The sequence below is a fragment of the Acomys minous genome (assembly GCF_964271855.1).
Source record: "Acomys minous genome assembly, chromosome: 3".
Taxonomy (NCBI): domain Eukaryota; kingdom Metazoa; phylum Chordata; class Mammalia; order Rodentia; family Muridae; genus Acomys; species Acomys minous.
In genome coordinates, this window is record NC_140485.1 from 52,632,474 (window position 1) to 52,653,884 (window position 21,411).

A 21,411-nucleotide genomic window follows, 5' to 3' on the forward strand; every position below is an offset into this window, starting at 1 on the left:
CTATCAGCAGTCAGGGACTAGAAAGGCGGACTTCGGTCTACAGATGGAAATATGCAAGAACTAAGGAGCTTGGCCAGTTCCGGTCAGACACAAGATACGAAGGCCTAGGCCCCAGGCCAGATTTGAATCCTGAGAATACAAAAGGAATACAAAGGGGCAAGCTTGGGGGTGTGTGGCTGAGATCATAACCTGTCAATCAAATTTATTAGAGTAGACAGGCTCTTTGGCTGTGCAGCAGACATCTGCATGGCACTCCCAAGGGGGACACAGGGTGAATTCCCCCCTCCCTGCTACTGTGGATGTGGCACTGCCTCTATCCTTAACTTGTGCTCTGCTCTGAGGGCCCTAGCATTCTTGAATCAAACCTGCTGCCTCTTGACACCACACAGCATGTGAGAATGCAGCAGTAAGTAGAGTAATGTTTTGGCGGCAGATGGACTGAGAACACGCTGGCTGTCCTGGCAATGCTGCTCTGGGCCAGTTGTCGTGTGTTAGCACGGCAGATCCCCTGACCTTCAGGGGCCACGGCCAGGCTTCCTCCAGCTCAGCCGCTGCAATCCCAGGACAGTTTTAAAGAGTCTCCAAAGTCAAATTCGAATGAGATTTTTCTCATTGCCAGGTCATTATAGTTGCAGATTAGAAAAAAATGGCCACATTGCTCTGGCTAGAGTTTGACACTTGAGTTTTATCCCAGCCCCTCCTTTCTCTCTCTGCAATATTTATTCATTTTATCCTTAAAAAAATAGTATTGTTTCACACGTGCATTTAAATAGTCACGTAAAAGCTGGAGCCTGTTCCGGTAGCAGCTGCCTTAAACTCCTCCCACTCCCCTCTGGCCGCCATCCTGCTTCCATACAAAATGCTCATAGTGGAATTTAAGACTTTCTCACTAAGAGACATTTTTTGCACTTTGTCCAAATTGGTGCTTTTTCTCTCATTCTCTCTGTTTCCCCTGAGTGTGTGGGTTTTTATTTTTTGTTTTTGTTTTGTTTTTTGTTGTTGTTGTTGTTGGGTATTTGTTTTGTTTTGTTTGTGCATCTGACCGGCACTTGTCCTTAGGATGGTGTTTACCTTATGCATAATTGAGTCTCCATCTGGATAGTACTAAGAGTCCCTGTTTTCTAGGGAGTTAATAGCTACTTTTTTCTTTCTACTTTGCTTCATTGCAAACCATTTCTATTGCAAATGGTTTTCACTAACCACTCTGGTTAAGATAGTAAAATAGTTAGCTCAGGTCAAGTCTAGGCTTCTGGGCTTTGGTTTCTAAGCCCTCCTTCCTTTTTGGGTCTCTGTATAGCTGTTACCCTGACCCTCTGCCATTCTGCAATTCTCGTGTTCTGGGGCCTAACACCTTCCCTTTTCTGTTTTCTACCTTCCAAAGAGCTGCCTAGTGCAGTGCCTGAGAGAGAGGGAGCTAACGCCCAGTCTGAAAATGTGCTTATTTCCCAGTGATGAGTGGTTGCACTGAGAACTGTGGAGCAGATTTTACTCAGAGCTCTGAAATCATTGCTCTGTTGTCTCCCGGTCTTTCTTGGCTATTAATGTTTAACTGTACACACACACATGCACACACACACACACACACACACACACACACACACACACACTCCCTTGGCACTTTCTGTGTTCTAAAATTTTAGGATAATGTGCCCTTGCATGAGTGTTTTTGCTGACACTGCTGACAAGCTGGAAATCCATGCCTTTCAGTGCAGAGGCATTTTCTTTCTTCTTCTTTGTCTTTTATTATTTTCTTCTTCTGCCCTTCCTTTCTGCAGTGTATGCCACCTGGGTGGTGAATGTGTGGATTAGCCCTGCTTTTTTTCTTGCTGGGCCTGATCTTTCTGCTCTCACTTCTGTGACATATTCTTCCTTTATATTTTAACTTTTCTTTTGATTAAAAAAAAAACAAAATTTTATTCCAAACTAATCTTTCATATATCAGTTTTTATTTTAAGGATCCATTATTTCCCATCTCCAAAAGATATTGTTTGTGGTTTTATTTACTTACATTACTTCCTCTTTATTTATTTTCTAACTTTTTATTTGTTCTTTTATAGTGAGAGCTTTCTTTAAATACCTGGCCAGTCATAACATCAGCTCTCGTGAATGAGGCACAGAAAGCCGACTGAAAGCTCTGGGCTTAGGTGGGCTTTACCAATGGGCTGGCTGCACACAGGTCAGGAGATGGGGACCCAGGCATTTGCCCAAATGTTGGTGTTAATGGTTATTTCTCTTAGACTGGTTTATTGCTCTGTGGAGTCATCTTTGTGCCACAGGGCGAGAGTCAGAGAAGGGATGAATAGATGTGGGCTGCAAGCATTTGGAAGCTGAGTAAGGGAAGGAGATGGCCCTTCTTCATTTTGTAGATGGTACCTCACCCTGTGTGCTAGTCAGGGTTCTCTAGAGTCATGGGCCTTATGGAATGAATCTCTCTCTCTCTTAATCTCCTGTCCCCTTCCCCCATCCCCCACCTCCTGGGTAGCTGCTCAGTCTCACAAGGCTGGATGCTGCAGCTGGTCTTTATATGCTAGAACCCTGAAGACCTAGGCTCCAGCGCCCGTGAAGGAATGGATGCGCTAGCAAAGCAAAGGCAAGCAGGAGAGCAAAGGCTTCCTTCTCCCATGTTAATGTAGACTTCCAGCAGAAGGGGTGGCCTTTATTACAGGTGTGTCTTCCTGCCTCAAAGGCCCGGACTAGAAGAAGCTTCACCCACTTCAAACCAAGCAGAAACTCTCTCACAGGGGTGCCCTCCACTTCTGGGATTGTAGTTCATTCCAGATGTAGTCACGTTGACAACCAGGAACTGCCATCACAACGCACCTCCTGGTTTTGGGGACTGTGAGTCTGGACTCAGGCTCGTTTGCCCCATGGAATAAACTATCCTCTGCAAAGCCTGGCTATGGGCTGCCCTTTCTATGCCTTAGGTTTACGGGATCTTTGGCTAGCTGTTCTTATTGAATGCCTCCAGAGCTCCAATGTCTCTGAGTCTTCTTGTCACCACTCTTGGGAAGCAATTGATTGATTGATTGATTTTGCTTTTCTACATCATTCAGTATTAGTCTGACTTTTCTTTGTTCATTATTTTTGGTTTTTGAGACTCACTATTGCCCAGGTTGGTCTTGGATGCTTGGACATAAGTATTGTTTTTGTCTCAGACCAATGAGCTCTGGTACTGTAGGTGTATGCCTCCACACCTGGCTAAAAATCCTATTTCTTTTTTTTCTTTGTTTTTCTGAAGCTATGGTTTGAACCCAGGCCCTGTGTGTGCTCAGTAGATGGTATACCCCTGACCTGTATCCCTAGCACTGTTATTTTGATATAGTTTAGAATCAAATTTTTAAAAAGCAGTGATTTTTATATACTCCTTATCCAGATTCCTCTGCTGTTAGTATTTTATGATAGTTGCATTTTTCCATGTGCACATATATAGGTGTATTCCTGAACCTTCTACAATGGTTCTCAACCTTCCTAATGCTGTGACCTTTACTACAGTTCCACATGTTGTGGTGTCCCCCCCAATCATAGAATTATTTTCAATGCTACTTCATAACTGTAATTTTGCTACTGATATGATCTGTAATGTAAATATCAGATAAGCAGGATGTCTGATATGATACCCCTGTGAAAGGGTTATTCAACCCCCAAAGATGTTTCAACCCATGGGCTGAGGACAGCTATTTTCGACAGGTACCATGCACCTTTACTCTTGAGTATTTCTCATACAGAACCATCTCACTGTTAGAGGAATACTCAGACTTTGTTATACAGAACCATCTCACTGTCAGAGGAATACTCAGACTTTGTTATCCTGACAGCGTCCATCATAGCAAAGGGACTTCCAGATCCTGCCTTGTGTCACTTGCACACCTGAGGTCAAGAGCAATCTCTCAGCTATTCTTTGTCTCGCAGGGTGATATTTTTGAATGTTTTGAAGAGAACTTGTCATAAGTAAGACATACACCCCTCTTCTTCTGCAAAGCAGCGGGGAGCTTTATTCAAAAACAAAGCTGCCGTGTACAGAATAGAAGTAAGCTGCAAGAGACCAGCAGGGGCCTTATTTGGAGTGAGAAGGAGGGTTCCTAAGACATCTTTGGATCTGAAGTATCTGATGCTTTTGCCTGGTTAGATCCAAGTTACGCACTTTTGTCAGTAATATACAAAAGTATGTGTTCTTGTCTCGTCAGAGGACACAGCATCAGTCTATCCTGTTGTGATGATGGCTTGAATCACAGGTTTCTTCCAGGCTTTTCCAGTGCCTCAGTACTGCTTCCTTTTCTTATGTGTCATATGCAGGAAGCAGTGGCTTTCCAAACTGTAAATATCCTTTTACTTTTCAAATTTGCACCCTCTAATTTGAATGCCATGTGGATTGCTGCCCGAGCAGCCTGAGCAGACTGCCAGCGGGTCCCTGTTTCTGGGGCTTCATTTTCTTCCTCAACCTGAGCACCCTGTTGCTAGTTATTTTGGAAAATTTCCATTCATCTATGCTATGAACATTAGTCACCTTTATTTCTCACTCCTCATCCCTTCTGGAATCCTGTTGTTCATGGTTGACTTTTTTCCCTCTGCCTTTATCTTCTGTTTGTTGGTTTTATTGCTTCTCAGGTTTTCCACATTTTAGGTCTCTGTGTTGGATAATATGTTTTACAGCCGTTCCGCATTTTCTTCAGCTGTGACTGCAGAGTGTTTTATCCAGCCCTTCTGTTTTTATGTTTAACTCAGGATCTCACTATATATCGTAGGCCAGCCTTGAACTCTGAACCCACCTGACTCCCTTTAGTTTCATTTATGTCTTTAAGATTCTGAGACATTTGCCTTACAGTCTCTGCTTCTCCAGTTTTCTGAATTCCTTCTTCGGTCTCATCTTGTCATTGGTTAACTGTCTGTTGCTTTGGGTGTGTGTTTCCTTAGAGGCTTTATAATTTTGGAGCATGAGTTCATCTTCAGTGAGGGTTTTGTTTTGTTTTGCGTTTTGTGGAGATTGTTGCAGCCTGAGCAGAGAGAGTATTTCCAGGGGCCTTGTTCACTCCATTTCATTCATTTCTTTCTTTATTGTCTGCTTACTAGTTAAGGAGCTAAAGCTTCTTCAAGTACTCCAGAGGTAGCATAGAGATGAATCACTGTCCTGCCTCAGCCCCTCAGCTAGAGTAGCCATACCTTCACGTAGACTCTGTTAAGCCCAAACCTGCATGAAGGCTACCTCCCATTAAACTTGCCCAAGGGGAGCCTCTGTCACCACCCTAAGTCCGGGTCCAGAAAGAGGAATGCCGTTCTATTGCTCGTGTCTCTTGTGGATGCCTTTTCCTGCTCCTCTTCCTTCACTGATCACATGGGCTTTAAGTGCAAGTCTGCCACAGAGCCACTGACACTGGCCGCCACTGTGCACAGTCATAGCCTGTGCTTTCCTGGGTGCCGCTGTGCCCCAGCCCCAGTGTCTCCCACTCCCCTTGAGTTTCCACTTTGTTCTTTTTCCTGTGGCCTCAGCTGCAGGTTGAAAACGAGTTTTGTTGTATTTCCCTCTACATTTCTATGTGTTTTACAGCAAGAGGATTTTTGAAAAGAAGACCTCCATGTATTTCAGCTTCTACAAATTCATCAGACCCGTATCCATCATTGTTTCCTTTCATGTTCTTTTTGTGGGTTCCTGCCTTCTCACCCCCTGCCCCCACTCCCGGGCACATACCCACCCAAGAAGAAATGGAGGAAAACACAGTAGACAAAACATATGTCTTAGCAAAATTCCAGAGAATTAGGAAATGGTTGTGCTGTGGTGGAGGCTTTTTCCTTCCACTTACCAGCTCTTCCCGAGTGCCCCGCTCTTGTTAGCTCACAGCCATTAAAAAAAAACACAAACAAACAAACAAACAAACAAAAACAAAACAAACCTCTGGCTTTCTTGGTCATAACTGTGGTGGCACTTTGAGCTCCAGTGTTGTAAGCTGTAATTCAATCAATCCAAGAGCGCCTGTGCCATCTTCCCCGCTCACAGCCAGCCTCACTGATAGAGCCAGCGGGCTGCCAGCACATGAGTCTACATGTGTGTTCTTTCAAACTGCTACAGTTGTTCAGACATGAGACAGTTGGGTGAGATTGTACATTCGCCTACCCTCTCATGAGAAGTAGAGCCTTAGTAGTCTCATTTCTGCCTTTGGACTGCGTGTGAGTCTTGTTTGTTAGCATCAAGTAAATTATGAGATTTTTCATGGAAGTCTTTCTTTCAGATGTTGTCAGCATCCTCATGAAGTCGAGGGCTGATGATTGTGTATAAGTCTTTGTTCTAAAAACACTACACAAGTACTATTTTTTACAAATCTTGTGTACTATCCCTGTCAAACGGTGGAATTGTTATTTTTAATATATCAAATTGTAAACCAATAAAATCAATGGTTATTATTTTTGCCAATATCTTAAGCAGTCATATCATAGATATATGTAGTGAAATTTATTGCTTGCAGACTGTTATAACTCATGAATTATTGAAAGTATCAACATCTGGAATCCTCTCTTCGCTCATTCCAAATTCTTTTAATATGGCTTATGTTGAGCCATTTCACTGGCTTCTGTCCATCCCACTGATGGAGGCCACAGCCAGATGAGGGTTCTTATAAATGATTGCCTTCTTTTCCAAGCAATAGGAAGATGAAATGTCAACTTTTTCCTCTACTACCTGAAAAGCAATCAGCGGCCACCCTTCCTGCTCTTCTTGACAGTAGTTTGGCACTATAAACGAAGGGTGGGCATCTGGCCAGATGCAAAGTTCGGGACTATATAGAGAAAAGACTGAAGTGGCTAAGCCTCAGATAATAGCAGGAATTTTTCAAGAGGCAGTCAGGTGGGTTTAACCCCTGAGCCTTCAGTAAGCTAACTGTGACCCAGACATTTCTGAACTGTGCATTTAATCCTCCTTTACTGCTCATGATCTGAGTGACTTGAGGTGGCCGAGGGACTCTCCCTCTGCAACAGTTTGATCAGCTGTAGGTCTGGGCTTAGGGATGGTAATGGCTGCAGCGGAGCAGTTAATTCCTGATTGCTTATTAGTGCCTGAACCTTCAAAGGAAAGGACATTTTGGAATCAAATCTGAGTTCAAGAGCATTCAGTGACCTTGTGTAGGTTTCTTACCTCTTTGAAATTCATCATCTTTATTTGTAAAGTGGGAATCGTTGAGAGTGATTCTTAAGTAAGATGATTATGAAAATCACAGGTATAATTTACAATGAAGAATTGTATAAATGGCACAGTACTTTAAAAAAGTTGTTACTGTTACAGTCACTGATGCATCCGACCCTCAGCATCTGTAGGGGATTGGTGCCAGGATCCCCATGGATACCAAAGTCCCCTGATGATTAAGCTTCTAGTGTAAAGCAGTGTACTTGCACACAATCTGTGCTCGTTCTCTTATAGACAAGTAATGTCTAGGTTGCTCATAATACCTGAGTCAGTGTAAATGCTTTGAAACATCAGTTTTACTTTATTGCTCAGGGAATAAGAGCAAGAAAGGAAAGTCTCTACACGTTCCTTACAGATTTAGTGTTCCTCTCAAGTGTTTTCAATCCACACTTTGTTGAATCTTTGTACACAAGCACCACAGATACAGAGGTCAGGCTGTGCAGTGCTTTATCTTATGGAAACATGAATTTCGAATCGGATGGAACTCTGTAGAGGAAAATTGGAATTTACAGAGGGACATTCTTTGTACCCAGGTGACTGTCTTAAATATTTCTGTTGTGTGGTCCTTTTACCCGCAACAGCAGCACTCTGTTCATTCGGCTCTTACAGGTGAAGGAACTGAGACATGTTTATTTCAGGACCTTCCTCCTGGGCTGCGGTGTAGTTCAGTGGTGGAGTGCCTGCCTAGCATGCATGATGCCCTGGGTGTGATCTGTAGTACCTCACCATCAGCCACCATACTGATGAACCACATTGCTTTTTGGGTGAGGAAACAGAGGAGTGAAGAAGTAAAGGGCATGTCCTGTGTGGAAATTCTCTGTTTCCATCATTTCAACTATTAGAATTACTGCCAAATTTTCATGAGAATTATTTTCATATTACACACGAAGTTGGCCCTCAAATTAAACAAGGAACATGGTGGTGCATGACTAACTTGACCATGTAAATGTAGAAAGATTTCTCCCTACTGAGTAACTAAACCACCAGATAAGTATTATGGATCAGTTTTAACCTGTTGCTGAGCTGACATGAAAGGAAACTGAGCTCCAGAACAGATTGGCCCTGGTGCCCTGGGAGGATGGGTGCATAGCAAGTGTTCACTGTGGGAATCCATAATCTTTAGTGATCCGAAGGGTCAACCCAATCACTGTGTGAAATGGGGGGGTAGAGAGCACAACTTGTCACCTGTGACCCATCCACACCAAGACATAGACAGCTGTGTCTGGTGACCTGCCTACATTGGCCCAGTGCTGAGAGCTGTGTTCACAAACCATCCCACCCTATGTAGGTCATGGGCCAAAGTCACACCATGAGGCTAGTCCAAATAAGCTAGTCCAGAGCATGGCCCTGGAACTCAGACCCTGTCTTGAGGAATTTATCTTCTGTCTGGGTCTCAATCCTTTCCAGGAAGTTTGAAGAGAAGTGAGTAGCCCCCCCCAGCCCCCGTCAGTAACCACAAAATCATGAAACCTGAGTAAGAGCATCAGAAACCTATCTGTGAGACTCCCAGTGTAGACTAGAGTACTAGATCCAAAGAAATGGCTAGAACAGAGCCCAAAGAGACTGCGGTGGAAACTGTGAAGTGATGTGGAGAACGGAGATGGACAGCCAACATGGTGCACCCACTTGGAGCTGCTGGAAAAGAGACATAGAAGAGAAAGAGGCTTTTTCGGAAAAGATGGTGGCCGAGACTTTGTAGAACTGTTATATGGCGCCAGGGCTCAGACCTAGGAAGACCAATGAACCACAAAGCAAATTAATCCAAATACATGCATGGCTAGGAGGCCATACCAAGCCTCGTCTCCAAAGAAGACCCCATACACTTAGAGAACAGAGATGTGTTTGAATTTACCCTCATCATTCTGGCTCTGCGTCTTGAGATGGAAAGGGAGAAAGATGTGGTCAGAAACATCCCTCCCCACCATGCCAGAAAGAAGCATTTGAGGAAATTCCTGGAGATGGGACTATAGTCGGGCAGCCTCTGTTCATCGTAGTTGACAGTTGTCTCTGTCTTCTGGCCTTTGATCTTTATCTTTCATGTGTCTGTTTCATGTGAAAATTGGCCTTTGGCATTATTCTTGTTTTTCAGAGCAACAAGTATTATTGGGTGGCAGCCGGTCGACTCCAGATTTGTCTTCAAATCTTTCCTCTGTAAACTAAGAACTTTTGCTTGGAGACACACTTGGGCCCCTCAGCACGGCCAGGAAGAAAGCTGTGGGTAGTGAGGGCTGTAGAGGTTTAATGGTTAAGGCAGCATGGGCCACATTACTGATTGCCCCTTTCATATCTCCCAGTAACCATTAACATAAATATCATCTCACCATTTTGGACAGGGGACACCACCCTTGTATGAGTGGGTAACATGATATGAACTCTTAACCCTCTCGTAGCTTTCTTTGCTCTGGAGGCCTTGGCCCACATCCACCCGTAGTCTCTTTGAACCTGGGTGGGGAAGGAAAGGGTTAACCCCTGTCGCTGTTGCCCTTTGACCAGTGCAGGATAAGAAGCATGATGAAATACTTTTCAAAGTCTTCTGCGGGAACACATCATGCATAATTGGAGCAAAAAAGAATAAATCAAAGCTTTCTCCCCCCACGTTAGTCTGGTAATTCATAATTGAAACCACATTGAGGTAAGGGTTGATAACTTCAAAACAACAAGTCTGCCCTTTCTATCAAGGTAGGCATAGGTAAGGCTGCTCATTACAGGGGCTCCGGGCTTCTGTGGAATAGCCGGCCCCGTCTTCCCCTCATCTCTGACATCTCACTTTTCGCTCAGGAAAGTACCTCTGTTTACATCAAATACAGGCTGACTCAAATGTCTGTCCAAGCCTCTTGTTTCTGTGTGAAGTTATTCAGAGGGACGTAAAGCGTCTCTGACGTGGTGAGCAATGGGAATTGGGTTTCCAGTGGTCCTTGCCATCTCCTGTGCTAGTATTGGGGTTGGTCAGGTTGATGGAGGCCTGTAATTACTCATGAAATGTGCCTTTCCTCTCCCTGATCCTTACAGTCCCCAAGTCAACCCAGCAAGACCTTTTCAGAATAGCTGGCAAAGGCTGTTTTGTTTTTGCACAGCAACAGTGGCCAGGATGGCTTCAGGCTATAATCTCTGCTTCTAAGAACTCCAGGACAGGGCTGCAGAGGGACAGGAACACCTTCCTCCATGTGTATCTGGTCACCTGAGTCTTAGTCTTTTGAAGGAGAAGCCGTTTGCTTGCCCTTGACTTTGAGCTAGGTGTCCTCAGGCCTCTTTTGCAAGGCATCCTGAAACCTGAGTCTGCCAGAAGGGAGCCCACAAGCACTTCCTTCCCTACGGCTGGCACTGTGACTGCACGGTCGCCATGGCTTTTATGAACTGCTTTTGTGAGACTGCAGTTTAACAGTAAAAGGTTATGGAACTTCCATAGCAAATACCATCGTAGGGGTGAGGCAAGCAGAGTGGGAAGATGGGTGAGGTAAGAGTTAGGTGTTTTGGCCAAAGCCAGTGCTTTGTAAAAAATACCACACACTTTTTCATCTACCTCCTAATGTCTTTGAGCGAGCGGTTTCCTGTGATGATGGCTTTGGATTGCCTTGGTACACTACCATCCTAACTCATGGATGGCTTTGCCTTCTTTCCTGTGCCCACTGCTGGGCACATCTTGCCATAGTGGAGACTTAATCAGGCACCAGGGTTAATTGCCAGCATTGTTTGCTTTTTCCTGGCAGAAGTCAGAGTCTTGAGTAAATTATGGAGGTTTAAATTTGCCTGATTTCCTGCAGAAAGTGGGGTCAAGAGGTCCCAGACTGTAGACACTCTCTGTGACCAGCCAGCAGGGGTCAGTCCTAAAAGGTATTTCAGAGGTGACTAAATGCCTTTTTTTTTTTTTTAAATGTCCCTCTCCGGGGGGATATTTCTCTGGACTTGGTTTGTTGACCTTACTCCAGTGGCACGGAGCTTCTGTGAAGGCATGTGCCCCAATTAAAAGCTACCTTTGCTCCACCCTGCTGCTGAGCTCTGCAGCCAAATGGGGTTGTGTTTAAGGAGGGGGTGGTGCTTGGTGCAAAAGCCCATTGCAACCCATGAACTGTAAGGGTAGCCATGTTCGCTCATCAGTAAAGCACCACTCAGGAGAAGAGAGCTTCAAAAGAAACAAGCCGGTCCTAGAACAGAAAAGGCCTGTTAGTCTAGGCTTCTCAGGCTATGGCTTCAGCCTTTCTGATGTGTCGCCCTGAGAAATTCCCCTGTCTGCTGAACTCTCTGCAGGAGCTGCTCAGTTGGCTGCTCTTGCCTGATTCTGCCTTCTGCAGCTTGCCTCCCCAGGGTGGGGGGTGCTGTTGGATTTCTCCTGGCTCCTGTGGAATCTTGTTTGACACCCCATTGTCCTGCCTGCTGTTTGGCATTGTAATTTACCACTCTACTCTGTTGCCTTCCCTACCTACTTTACCTCACTGTTCTGACAGTGAGGGATGGGTTCATCTTTGCATCTTGAACACTGATCTAGGCTTGAGGTTATGATTATGAAATGTAGACAGAACAAATGTGTTCCTGAAACAACACGGGTAGGAATGGTCTCTGCATTGCCAATGTATTGTGTCGGACACAGACGCACAGTGGGAGGAACAGGGTATACTTCGTGTTTGCTTTAAACTAATAGCCATGTGTTCTATCCTAAGTGTTGGCACACAGAATCTTGTTTAACCATCACTCCACAGGGAAGTAGGTATACTGCCACGGTCCTGTTCTTAAAGATGAGGAAATGACTGATGACAGAAATATGTTTTCCTGTCATAAAGCCAATCAATGGCAAGGCCTCCCCTTTAGTTAAATATTGCAATAAAATCCTACACTTCTGAACATGGTGAGATTCTTGGGGAGTACTTCTAGGATAATTAACAAAGTGGGAAACTGTTTCAAAACTCAGGCTTCCTGTCTTTACGTAGAGGACAAATGGAGCAGGGCCTGGGTGGTCATATACAAGACTTCTGTTCTCCAGCTTTGAGTAGCAGCAGGCACTGCCCAGGTACTGGATGTTATGTCTCCTGCCCTCACAGAGTCTTCAGTGTGGTTAGAACAGATGCTCCGAAGGGAAAGAGCAACTCATGGAAATAAAAATAGTGTATCTGGACGAGTAGCAGAGGTAGAGTTCAGGTAAACCAGGACACTGGGGAATGCTGGTGAAGCTGGAGGGAAGGCGGGGCTTCACAGACAACCCGTGTGCTGAGAGACCTGAGATTGCCACTTTTGACACATGTAGAAAACAGCTACATAAGCTCAGTCATTGGCTCCACTTCCCCAGTGTCTGTAGATGCCCAGGACCCTACATTGCCCACTTTTGTGCCAAGTAGCATCCCCTGGAATGGTAGCAGCAATGCCATGGGATATAAGAGAGAAACTGAGGCACAGGAGACGTGAAGCACTTTGCCCAAGTTGCACAGCTACTAAGAAGGAGAAACCGGACTCAGATCAAAGCCTCATGACTGCCTAGCTTGCTCCAAATGCGCTGACTCACCCTGGGAGTCGCTTGACGGAGCCCTGGCAGCGGGTCCACAGTAGAATGGTGTCTGACTGATGGATCTGTAGCTCACATGTGCCTCCTATGCTCATCTCGGCCTCTGGAGTTCCAGGAAAGGGCTGGCGAGGTTTCAGTCCCTTAAGCTCCTTTCCATCTGCCCCCCATGTGCTGCCTTCCCCAGTGCTCCAGCCCTGCTTGGGATACAGGCCAGTAGTATGGGAAATGACAGTTCTTCCCAGCAAACTGCTCCTTTCCTTTTTCCCTTCCCTGACCACCCACTTTCTAAGGGTACCCGGGAGGAAATCTGCCATCTTACCAGAGACAGCCTCTTCTCCTGGCAGCACCTTGAAATCAGACGGTGCCTCGGGTTAGATTCCAGGGCGCCCACCCTCTGAAGCTGGCTTTGCGTGTCTCTGGACCTTTTTCTGTCCCTGCTGCCCGGGCGTCCAAGTGTGTTGGCACTCTCCTCCCTCCTCCCAGAGCACAGGCCTTGTTTTGTTGTTTTAATCGTTTTTCCTTCTGCATCTGTGGGATATTTACCTTTGCAAATTTATGTGCCCGCTTTGTCTCAGGGTTGTTGCACATGCTGTGTTTTTTTATGTACTTTCTGCGGTCACGGTTCTTGAGGGTAGATTCTTGCTTATTGGCCCAAAATTGATCATAAGGATCAAAAATCTGTAGGACTCGTGTCTCAGTGAAGAGATGGATATATCAAACGCTGGCATCCCCTTCCCCTCCCCGTTCTGGAGCTCCACCCAGCCGAGAGCGTAGGTGAAAGAACAAGGGAGACGCTGGCGTTCCCAAGTTCGTCACCTGAGCTGCTTAGGCTTTATCACGCACAGGTTAGATCTCCTTGAACTCCCATCACCTGTGATGAGAACAACCCTATCTTGGGAGTTGAGTCTCTAAGGAGCTAATGCATATGAAACCCTGTGCATGGCATTCAGGGGCCGCTCACCGAGTCTTGCCTAGTTCCACACATTAGCTGGTCTAAACAGTTCTTCTCTTTAAATGGTGTTCTTCCAAGTGTAAGGCACATCATTTCTGGACATGTAGATTGGGATGGTAATGGCAGAGAGCACCTGAACACTCCTGAAGGAGTACTTGTGACTTAAGGCTAAGGTCACCTGCAGACTTTTCTGTTCCACAAAAGTCAGAGCAAGATGAAGAATGAGTCTTGAAGCAGAAGACACAAAGGATTCCTAGGAAGGTAGCAAGATTCTAGGGTACGGATACTAAAATCCAGCCGCTATCCTCAGACTGCAGCTCAGGGTCAATGTGATGTCCTGTCTCCCAGCTATGAATTCTAATGATGGCCACCTCTGGCCACATAGGCTTTAATATCCTGGTCATATTAGGGCTGCAGGAATCCCATTCAGACTCCCCGAGTCTCCATGTGTACTCCATGTGTTTGTGTACATTTCCTCGCCCCCACTGTCACATCTGGCAGACAGCTGTTATCACATGTGTGGTGATGGGTGTCCATCAGTGGCATAGATGAGATTGATAGGGTACCATGGGAATCCAGAGACTAAAGGGTTACAGGGAAGTGTAGAGCAGCCAGAATGACAGATGGGACTTTCCACATTCTCCTCCTCATGGAAACTGCTGTTCTGGGCTGTTGACTTGCTAACATACAATTGTGGGTCTAGTTAATGACACTGATTGTACTTACAAGTCACTTAGATGGGAAATGGTACATATATTTTATCACAGTTAAAGAAAAATAAGATAGTATACAAGAACCATTGTATTCTGTGTGTGTATAGTGCATGTGTGTTGGGAGGGAGGATAGGGTGCACATACCTCTTTTCACGTACAGAAGCCAGCAGAGGACATCGGGCATAGGTCTTTATCTCCACTCTGTCTTATGCCCTGAGACAGGCTGTCTCACTGAGCCCGGGCTCTCCTCTTGAGCTAGCCTGGGTACCTGAGAAGCCCTAGGAATTCTTCAGTCTCAATTCCCCACTGCACTGGGGTTATAGGTACTTGTGGCTATGGCCGGCTTTTTTACTTAGGTTCTAGGGATGTCTTCGTGCTTGCTCAACAAACACTCTTACCTTCTGAGCCATTTCCCCAGGCCCTGCTGTATGCTTGAAATGGGTGAGTTGTAGAAAATAGGAATTCTGTTCCAAGGAAGCTCTGAAAATGTGTAAGATCAGTTGAACAATAGTTTCCTATCTGTCGTTAGCACAGAAGAATTTTCACTTACACTGTAACTAGGGCTTTGGTGGCACACGCCTTTAATCCCAGCACACAAGAGGCTGAGGCAGGAAGATCTCTGTTAGTTCGAGGCCAGCCTGGTCTACAAAGAGTCCAGGACAGCCAGGACTGTTAAACAGAGAAGCCCTGTCTCAAGAAAACATAAATAAATAATTTAACATTCCAATAGTAGGTAAAAGATTGTATTTCTTTTATTCTTTCCTTTTACTTACAAAGCTTTATTTTGACCAAATTGTTAGTTTACAGAGAGATATTGAGACTTGTTCAGCAAATTCATGTTCGCAACCCAGATTCACTTTTGCTGAGAGTGTCCCTGGTCTCCCCTGTGCAAATGATGGCTTGTTTCACTGTTTTCTCTTCCTGTTTTGTTTCTTTCTCTATTTTAAATACCCCTGTGTTCGCTCTTTCTTGGTCCCATGCCTTCTGAAGCTCCTCCTCTCCTGTCATGTACCGAGGCCATGCTTCATTTCTTTGGTAGATTCATTTGTTCATATTCTGTGGGTTTAAATTTTTTTTTTGTATGTTGTTTTGTTTTCTGTCATATTTTCCTCTTTTTTTCTTCTTCTTCACTGGCTTGGAATATTTTACTATCTTTTAGCTTACAAACCTCATCCTTAAAACACACACACACACACACACACACATACACACACACACATCTTTTGTGGTTTTTAACATGTAAGAGTTCTTTCCAATCTTTGATAGATATTTTAAAATATCTTCTCTCCCTGGGAATGCCATTTGTTGTTTTAACTTGGTTCTGTGCACCCATTGTCTGCTCTGAGCTTTGTCAGTTTCTTTGGTTTGTGCCACTTCTGCTAAAGATGCTCTTGAACTGTCTGTGATTCTAGAATCTGTTCATGATTAAGAGTGAGATGCTAAAAGCTGATCAGAAGGTCTTTGTGGACCCGAGTCCTGCCTGAGGGCCTCACTGGGAGCTGGAGGTGCCAAGACAGGCACATGGCTGGGGATGGCGTAGGGAAGGCAGCTGCGGGGCTCCCCACTCACTGCAGGAGTCTTATCCTGACTTGACCTCCGGTGCCTGTGTTCCTGTCTGGAGATCCCACTTCCACAGAGAATCAACCCGGCTGAGTAGGAGAAAGGGAGGGGTTGTGAGCTGGAGTCTTGCTTCCTGACATAGCTCTCTAACCGGTCCTCTGCTCTCAGCGCTGTCCTCCCTCCTCCTTGAGCCCCTCCCTAAGCTCTGGGATCCCCCTCACAGGCTCCGCTACTGGCAGGTGGGGGTGGGCATCCCCACCACTGCCCCGTGGCCTTCTCCAGGCCTCTCCACCTCTCAGCTCTTCCTTCATCTCCCCGCCATCATGGAGTCACATTCTTTTATAGTCACCAACTGCCACCTAAGTGGTTTGAGGAGGAAATGAGGTAGATTTGTGTTTTAAATGGCCCTTTTCAGTGGTGTCAGATGGTGAGGAGGGGACACTTAGAACAGTGGCTCAACTCTTGCTGATGTTGAGCAAAGCCACCAACCTGCTGCAGCTACTTTTCTAACCCACACCCTCCTGTCCTCTTGCAGAAGTGGGCTAGTGTGAGCAACCCTCTCTTCCTCCCGCTGATCCCACCACAGTCACAAGGCTTCACCGCCATCGTCCTCACCTACGACCGTGTGGAGAGCCTCTTCCGAGTCATCACCGAGGTGTCCAAGGTGCCCAGTCTGTCCAAGCTGCTTGTGGTCTGGAATAATCAGAATAAAAATCCCCCAGAAGGTAAGAAGAATAAAGAGGTACAGTACTTGGAAGAGGCCCTTTTGGGGCTTTGCTGCACCCTTAGGTGCACTGACTTGGGGGTAGGCACACACTTCTGTCTTCTGCCAACAACACTGCCAGGCTGAGGCAGTGTGACCCTGCTCTTCCGAGTCAACTCACCAGTAATGTTCTAGGGTGGCCTAGTGAACTCTGAGCCCTGGTATACTCTGAGCCACAAGTGTTTGAGAGCTTAGGACTCAAGGGGATCAAAGGCTGTTGGCCTTGGGAAAACAGGTCTCAGCTTCCCTCTGCCATCCCAGCCGATTTGTTTACATGAAAACTCAGTTTAAAGGGCATTAGTTTTCTGTTCCCTTATCTCTCTTCTGAGATTGAGTCCTCCTTCAACAAAACAAAACAAAAAAAGATAGCCCCTCTTCTGATTGGGAGGTCAGCCCCCAGCTCCTGTAGCCTTGCGGCCTAAAATGGATTCTCACAGGGGCTGGCTGGTTGCTCCATCACTTTGTCCCCTGCCTTGGCCACCCTGTCATCTGCTGCAGCAGCTAGGGTTGAGGCCTGTTTGATTAATTGGATTTGTTTTTAATTCAGGACACATAAGAGTTCGTCCCACCTGCATTTAGCTTCTCGTTTGGCCTGTGTATTACTGACCCTAATCCCAGGACTTCAAAGCTCCTGCCATTTAGAGCCTATTAAAGCCAGGAAGTTTCTGATGGATTAGAGCAAGGAATGGGTTTGAAGTTTGTAATGTGCACCGCTGTCACCGATAAGGTCTAGTTTATTGCCTGACAGTAGTATCTGTGCTTTTAATGGCTGATCGCCTTTAACTGGTTGCACTGAAGGCAGCCAGCCAGCCCTGGAACCACCAGTGGTAGATCTGGAGCCCAAGATGAAGACAGCCTTCTTTCTCGCACTGAGAGGCAATTCAGAATTTGCTGGAGAAAATTCCTTAGTGTCTCCTGACACATTTTTAAAAGTAGTTTGTGTCATTTTTATTCTCTATAAGAGTCATATGTTCTCTTTTTAGAGTAGAGGAGCCACAATTTGAGGATATTTTTGATTTTTTAAACTTTATTTATTGCCTGTGTTATGTTTATGTAGGTACATGTGTGGCACAACACAGATGTAGAGGTATGAGGAAAACTCTGTGTGTGAGTGTGTGTGTGTGTGTGTATGTGTGTGTGTGTGTGTGTGTGTGTGTATGTGTGTGTGTGTGAGCACCATGGCATGTGTGTGGAGGTGAGAGTACAACTAGCAAGACTGTGTCCTTCTACCTATGGGTCTGGAAGATCAAGCTCAAATGCTTAGGCAGCAAGCACCTTCACTGACTGACCACCCCACCAGCTCTCACACCATTTTCCCACGAGTTCCTGGGATCAAGCTCAGTGGTTATGTTGTTTAAAAGGGGCCTTTCCTTCCTGAGTTACCTCCCAGGCCCAGTAAATAGCTCTTTTAAATAAAAGCCCTATGTTATACTCCAAAGCATAGCTGTATTTTTTATTAGATATTTATGCCAGTTTTTTCCTTGTTATTATAATGTGACCAATTTTCAGAATGTCTGTTTGTTTGGCTGGTTTTTAATAAGAAAGGAAAGCTAGGTATGGTGGTGCACACCTAAAATCCCATCCTTAGTGATGATGAAGAAGATGATGAGATGGTGGATGGTGGTGGTGGATGGTGGTGGTGGATGGTGGTGGTGGATGGTGGTGGTGGTGCTGGTGGTGGTGGTAGTGGTGATGGTGTTGTTGTTGTTGGTGGATGATGATAGTGGTGGTGGTGATGATGATGATGATGATGATGGAGAAGGAAGGGGTAGTAGGAAAGAGATGGGTTGACATAATCTAAAATGAAAGGACATGGGTGACTATGGAAGGAAACCCTAAAAGAAATGTTTTAAAGATCCATGGAGGGCCGGGATTGGAGAGAGCATTTTGGGGACTCCTGACTTTATGAGTTGTGATTGCCTTTTCCCAAAGAAGTGAATAGGAGGTCCGAGTCCTGCATTGCTACCTGGCCCCTTCTCTTACAGAGGATATGCCTCCTTGAAGGAAGAAACCCTTTCACTCTGCATTCATGGACATGAGTTTGCTCCTGACTCTAAGGTTACTGTCTTAGAGGATGGCCACCATCCTTCAGTCCTGACCACAAGGCCAAATACAGACTCACCTGGCGGGTGATAGAGATGCTGGTGACTTCTGGGATCTTTCTGCATGTCCCATAAGCACATATAGGTGTCGTCTGTCAGTCAAAAACAAAACAGAACATAAAGCCTACCAAAGAGGTTTCTCCTGGAAGCTACTTTGATGAGCTGTGGGTCTGAGTCATTCTCTGGGGGCAGGTATGAAAGGAGAGGCTGTGTGTTTCCAGCCTCTGCATGGGGAGATGAAAGGCTGAGCAGAGCCCTGCATTTGGAGAGGGCAGCCCTGTTAATTTTGGTAGACCTTACTAAAATATAGTGGTTAATATTATGACCATGAGTTTAGTTCAGTGTTTTTAGTACTTTGGCTCTGAGGAAAAACCTTGATGAGACCTAGGCTGTGGCCTAGCCAGCTGGGCTGGCTGGGTTTTTTGTGGGTAGTTTTAGGTTAGGGCCCCAGCTTTGACCATGTGGCTGTTCAGGGAAAACATGGCCGTGTCTAATCTCCTGTGGGGTGTTTGTTCAGTTGCTAAGTGGGGCTGTCAGCTGTGGTCTTTGTGTCAGTGCAGGCATCAGATTTTTCATCTATATATTTAAAAATGAAGCAGACAAGCATAAGGCCAGGAATATTAGAGGTGAAAGTGATGTTTTTCACTTTCTCTACTTTTGTTAAGATAAATATTGTGGTTAGCATGTCTGCTGCTGGGTGGATTAGCAAAGGCGGCAATCTACTCCTTCCCGATTTTTTTTTTTTTTTCATTTTCCAATCCAACCAAATACTTTGAACTTTGGGTTACAGCTAAGACTAAAATGCTGGGTTTAAAGTTTAAGTAGGCTAGGCTAGGCAATAGAAATTTCCAGTGAATGTTCATCACATCGTTTTTTAAGTGTATCAAAAGAAAAAGACCCTACCTTCCTTTTCCCAGCTCTATTGCATACCTTAGCCAGGTATAAATCAATCTGTAGGGATTTTGTTTGTTTGACAACTAAAAAAAAAAAAAAAAGATTATTATACGATGTGTTTTGATCATGTTTTTCTCTTTCCCCAGTTCCTCTCATTTCCTCTCTACCTCCCAACCCTTGCAAATTTCTCTCTCTCTCTCTCACAAAAAATAAATAACAAAAAAACACAAGAAGTACACACACAGAGACCCACAAAAGCAGAAGTCAAGATAAAAAAGCAAAAGGCCAAGAAGATTTAAAAAAAAAAGCCCAAATAAAATAAAATGAGACAAAAGACCTAAGGAAAAAAAAAAGCCATTGAGTTTATTTTGCGCTGGGCGGCTACTCCTGTGCATGGGGCCTTCGCTGAATGTAGTTGATATACCTAATGAGACTCCATTGGAGAAAACTAGTTTTTCCTTTGCCACTAGGTATCAATTGCAGATAGTTTCGTTGTTAGGAATGGGAGCCCATGCCCACTTACTCCTCTCAGTGCTGGGATCCCGTCTGGCTTGAGCCTGTGTAGGCTTTGTGCATGCATCATGGTCTGTTCAAATATGCATCAGTCTTGTTGGGTCAGGAAATCTGTCTCCTTGGAGTCGTCCGCCACCTCTGGTGCTTACAAGTCTTCCTGCCTCCTCTTTCACATAGATCCCTGAGCCTCCGGGGAAGGGCTTTGATGAAGACATCCCACTGGGGACTGAGTGCTCCAAAGTCTTAATTGTCCAGTTCTCAGTCTCTGTATTCGTTACTTTTCGCTGCAAGAAGAAGCTTCTCTGATGAGGGCTGAGTGAGGCCCTGATCTATGGCTATAGCAGCATGTCATTTGGATCATTTCATTGCTATGTTTCTTTAGCAGAACAGAAGTATGTACTTTCCCCCAGGCCTATGACTTACCTATTCTCAGGTTCTTCGCCACCTTAGCGGTGTCAGGTATAGATTCCATCTCATGGAGTGGGCCTTAAATCCCTTTAGAAAGTGGTTGCTTACTTCCATAACATTTGTGCCCCTGTTGTGCCAGTATATCTTGCAGGCAGGTCACTATTGTGCATTGTAGGGCTTGTAGCTGGGTGATACTAATGATTATCTTTCTCCTGGTGTGCGAGTACCTTTCAGCACCACGAACACTAGTTCTACCAAACAGTTCTATCAACGAGGGACCAAGAGTTTAAGCATAGAAATTTATAGGAGCCTCCATACTACCAAATGCAATCTACAGATTCAACGCAATTCCCATCAAAATTGCAACATAATTCTCAGAAATTCAATGGTTAATCATTTTCAGCTTTGAGTTAGCATGCGGAGTTGCCACTGGTTCATACTGTGACTATTACGGTCCTCGGTGGGTCTAGCTGTGCATGCTAGGATGGCTAACTCAGAAGGAGGAGCAGGGAACAGTAGCTCCCTTAATTGAGTTCAGCTTGAGGACTTGGTATATCTGGTCTTAGGGAACTACTAGACAAACGAGCCCTTCTGCAGTGGCCGGTTCAGGGTCGGCTTTAGGCAAGCCTAACACTGCCTTCCTTTGCCATGTTGCAGAGACATTCCATTGGCTTCTACCTCTCTTGATGCTTAGTGTAGGCAAAACCTGTCAGTATACTTATAGGACCCCTGACACTGTGTTCTCTCTCTTTTTTAGGCTGTAGTAGAGCTCATTCTGTGGACTTCCCAGAGCGCCTGGCTCCACTCTTTGGTTTTCATACATTTGGGGTTTCCACCCCCATAAATC

The 21,411-nt window shown here is 45.3% G+C and overlaps 1 protein-coding gene across 1 annotated transcript in view; it reads left to right on the forward strand.

Moving 5' to 3' along the window:
• Positions 1–21,411, forward strand: part of EXT2 (exostosin glycosyltransferase 2) — a gene marked incomplete at its 5' end in the record, with an annotated part of 122,687 nt that overhangs the window by 61,123 nt on the left and 40,153 nt on the right. The window contains one exon of the mRNA XM_084776405.1: positions 16,420–16,609. Within this exon, the coding sequence (XP_084632531.1) occupies positions 16,420–16,609 (190 nt within the window). The remainder of the gene's footprint in view (positions 1–16,419; positions 16,610–21,411) is intronic.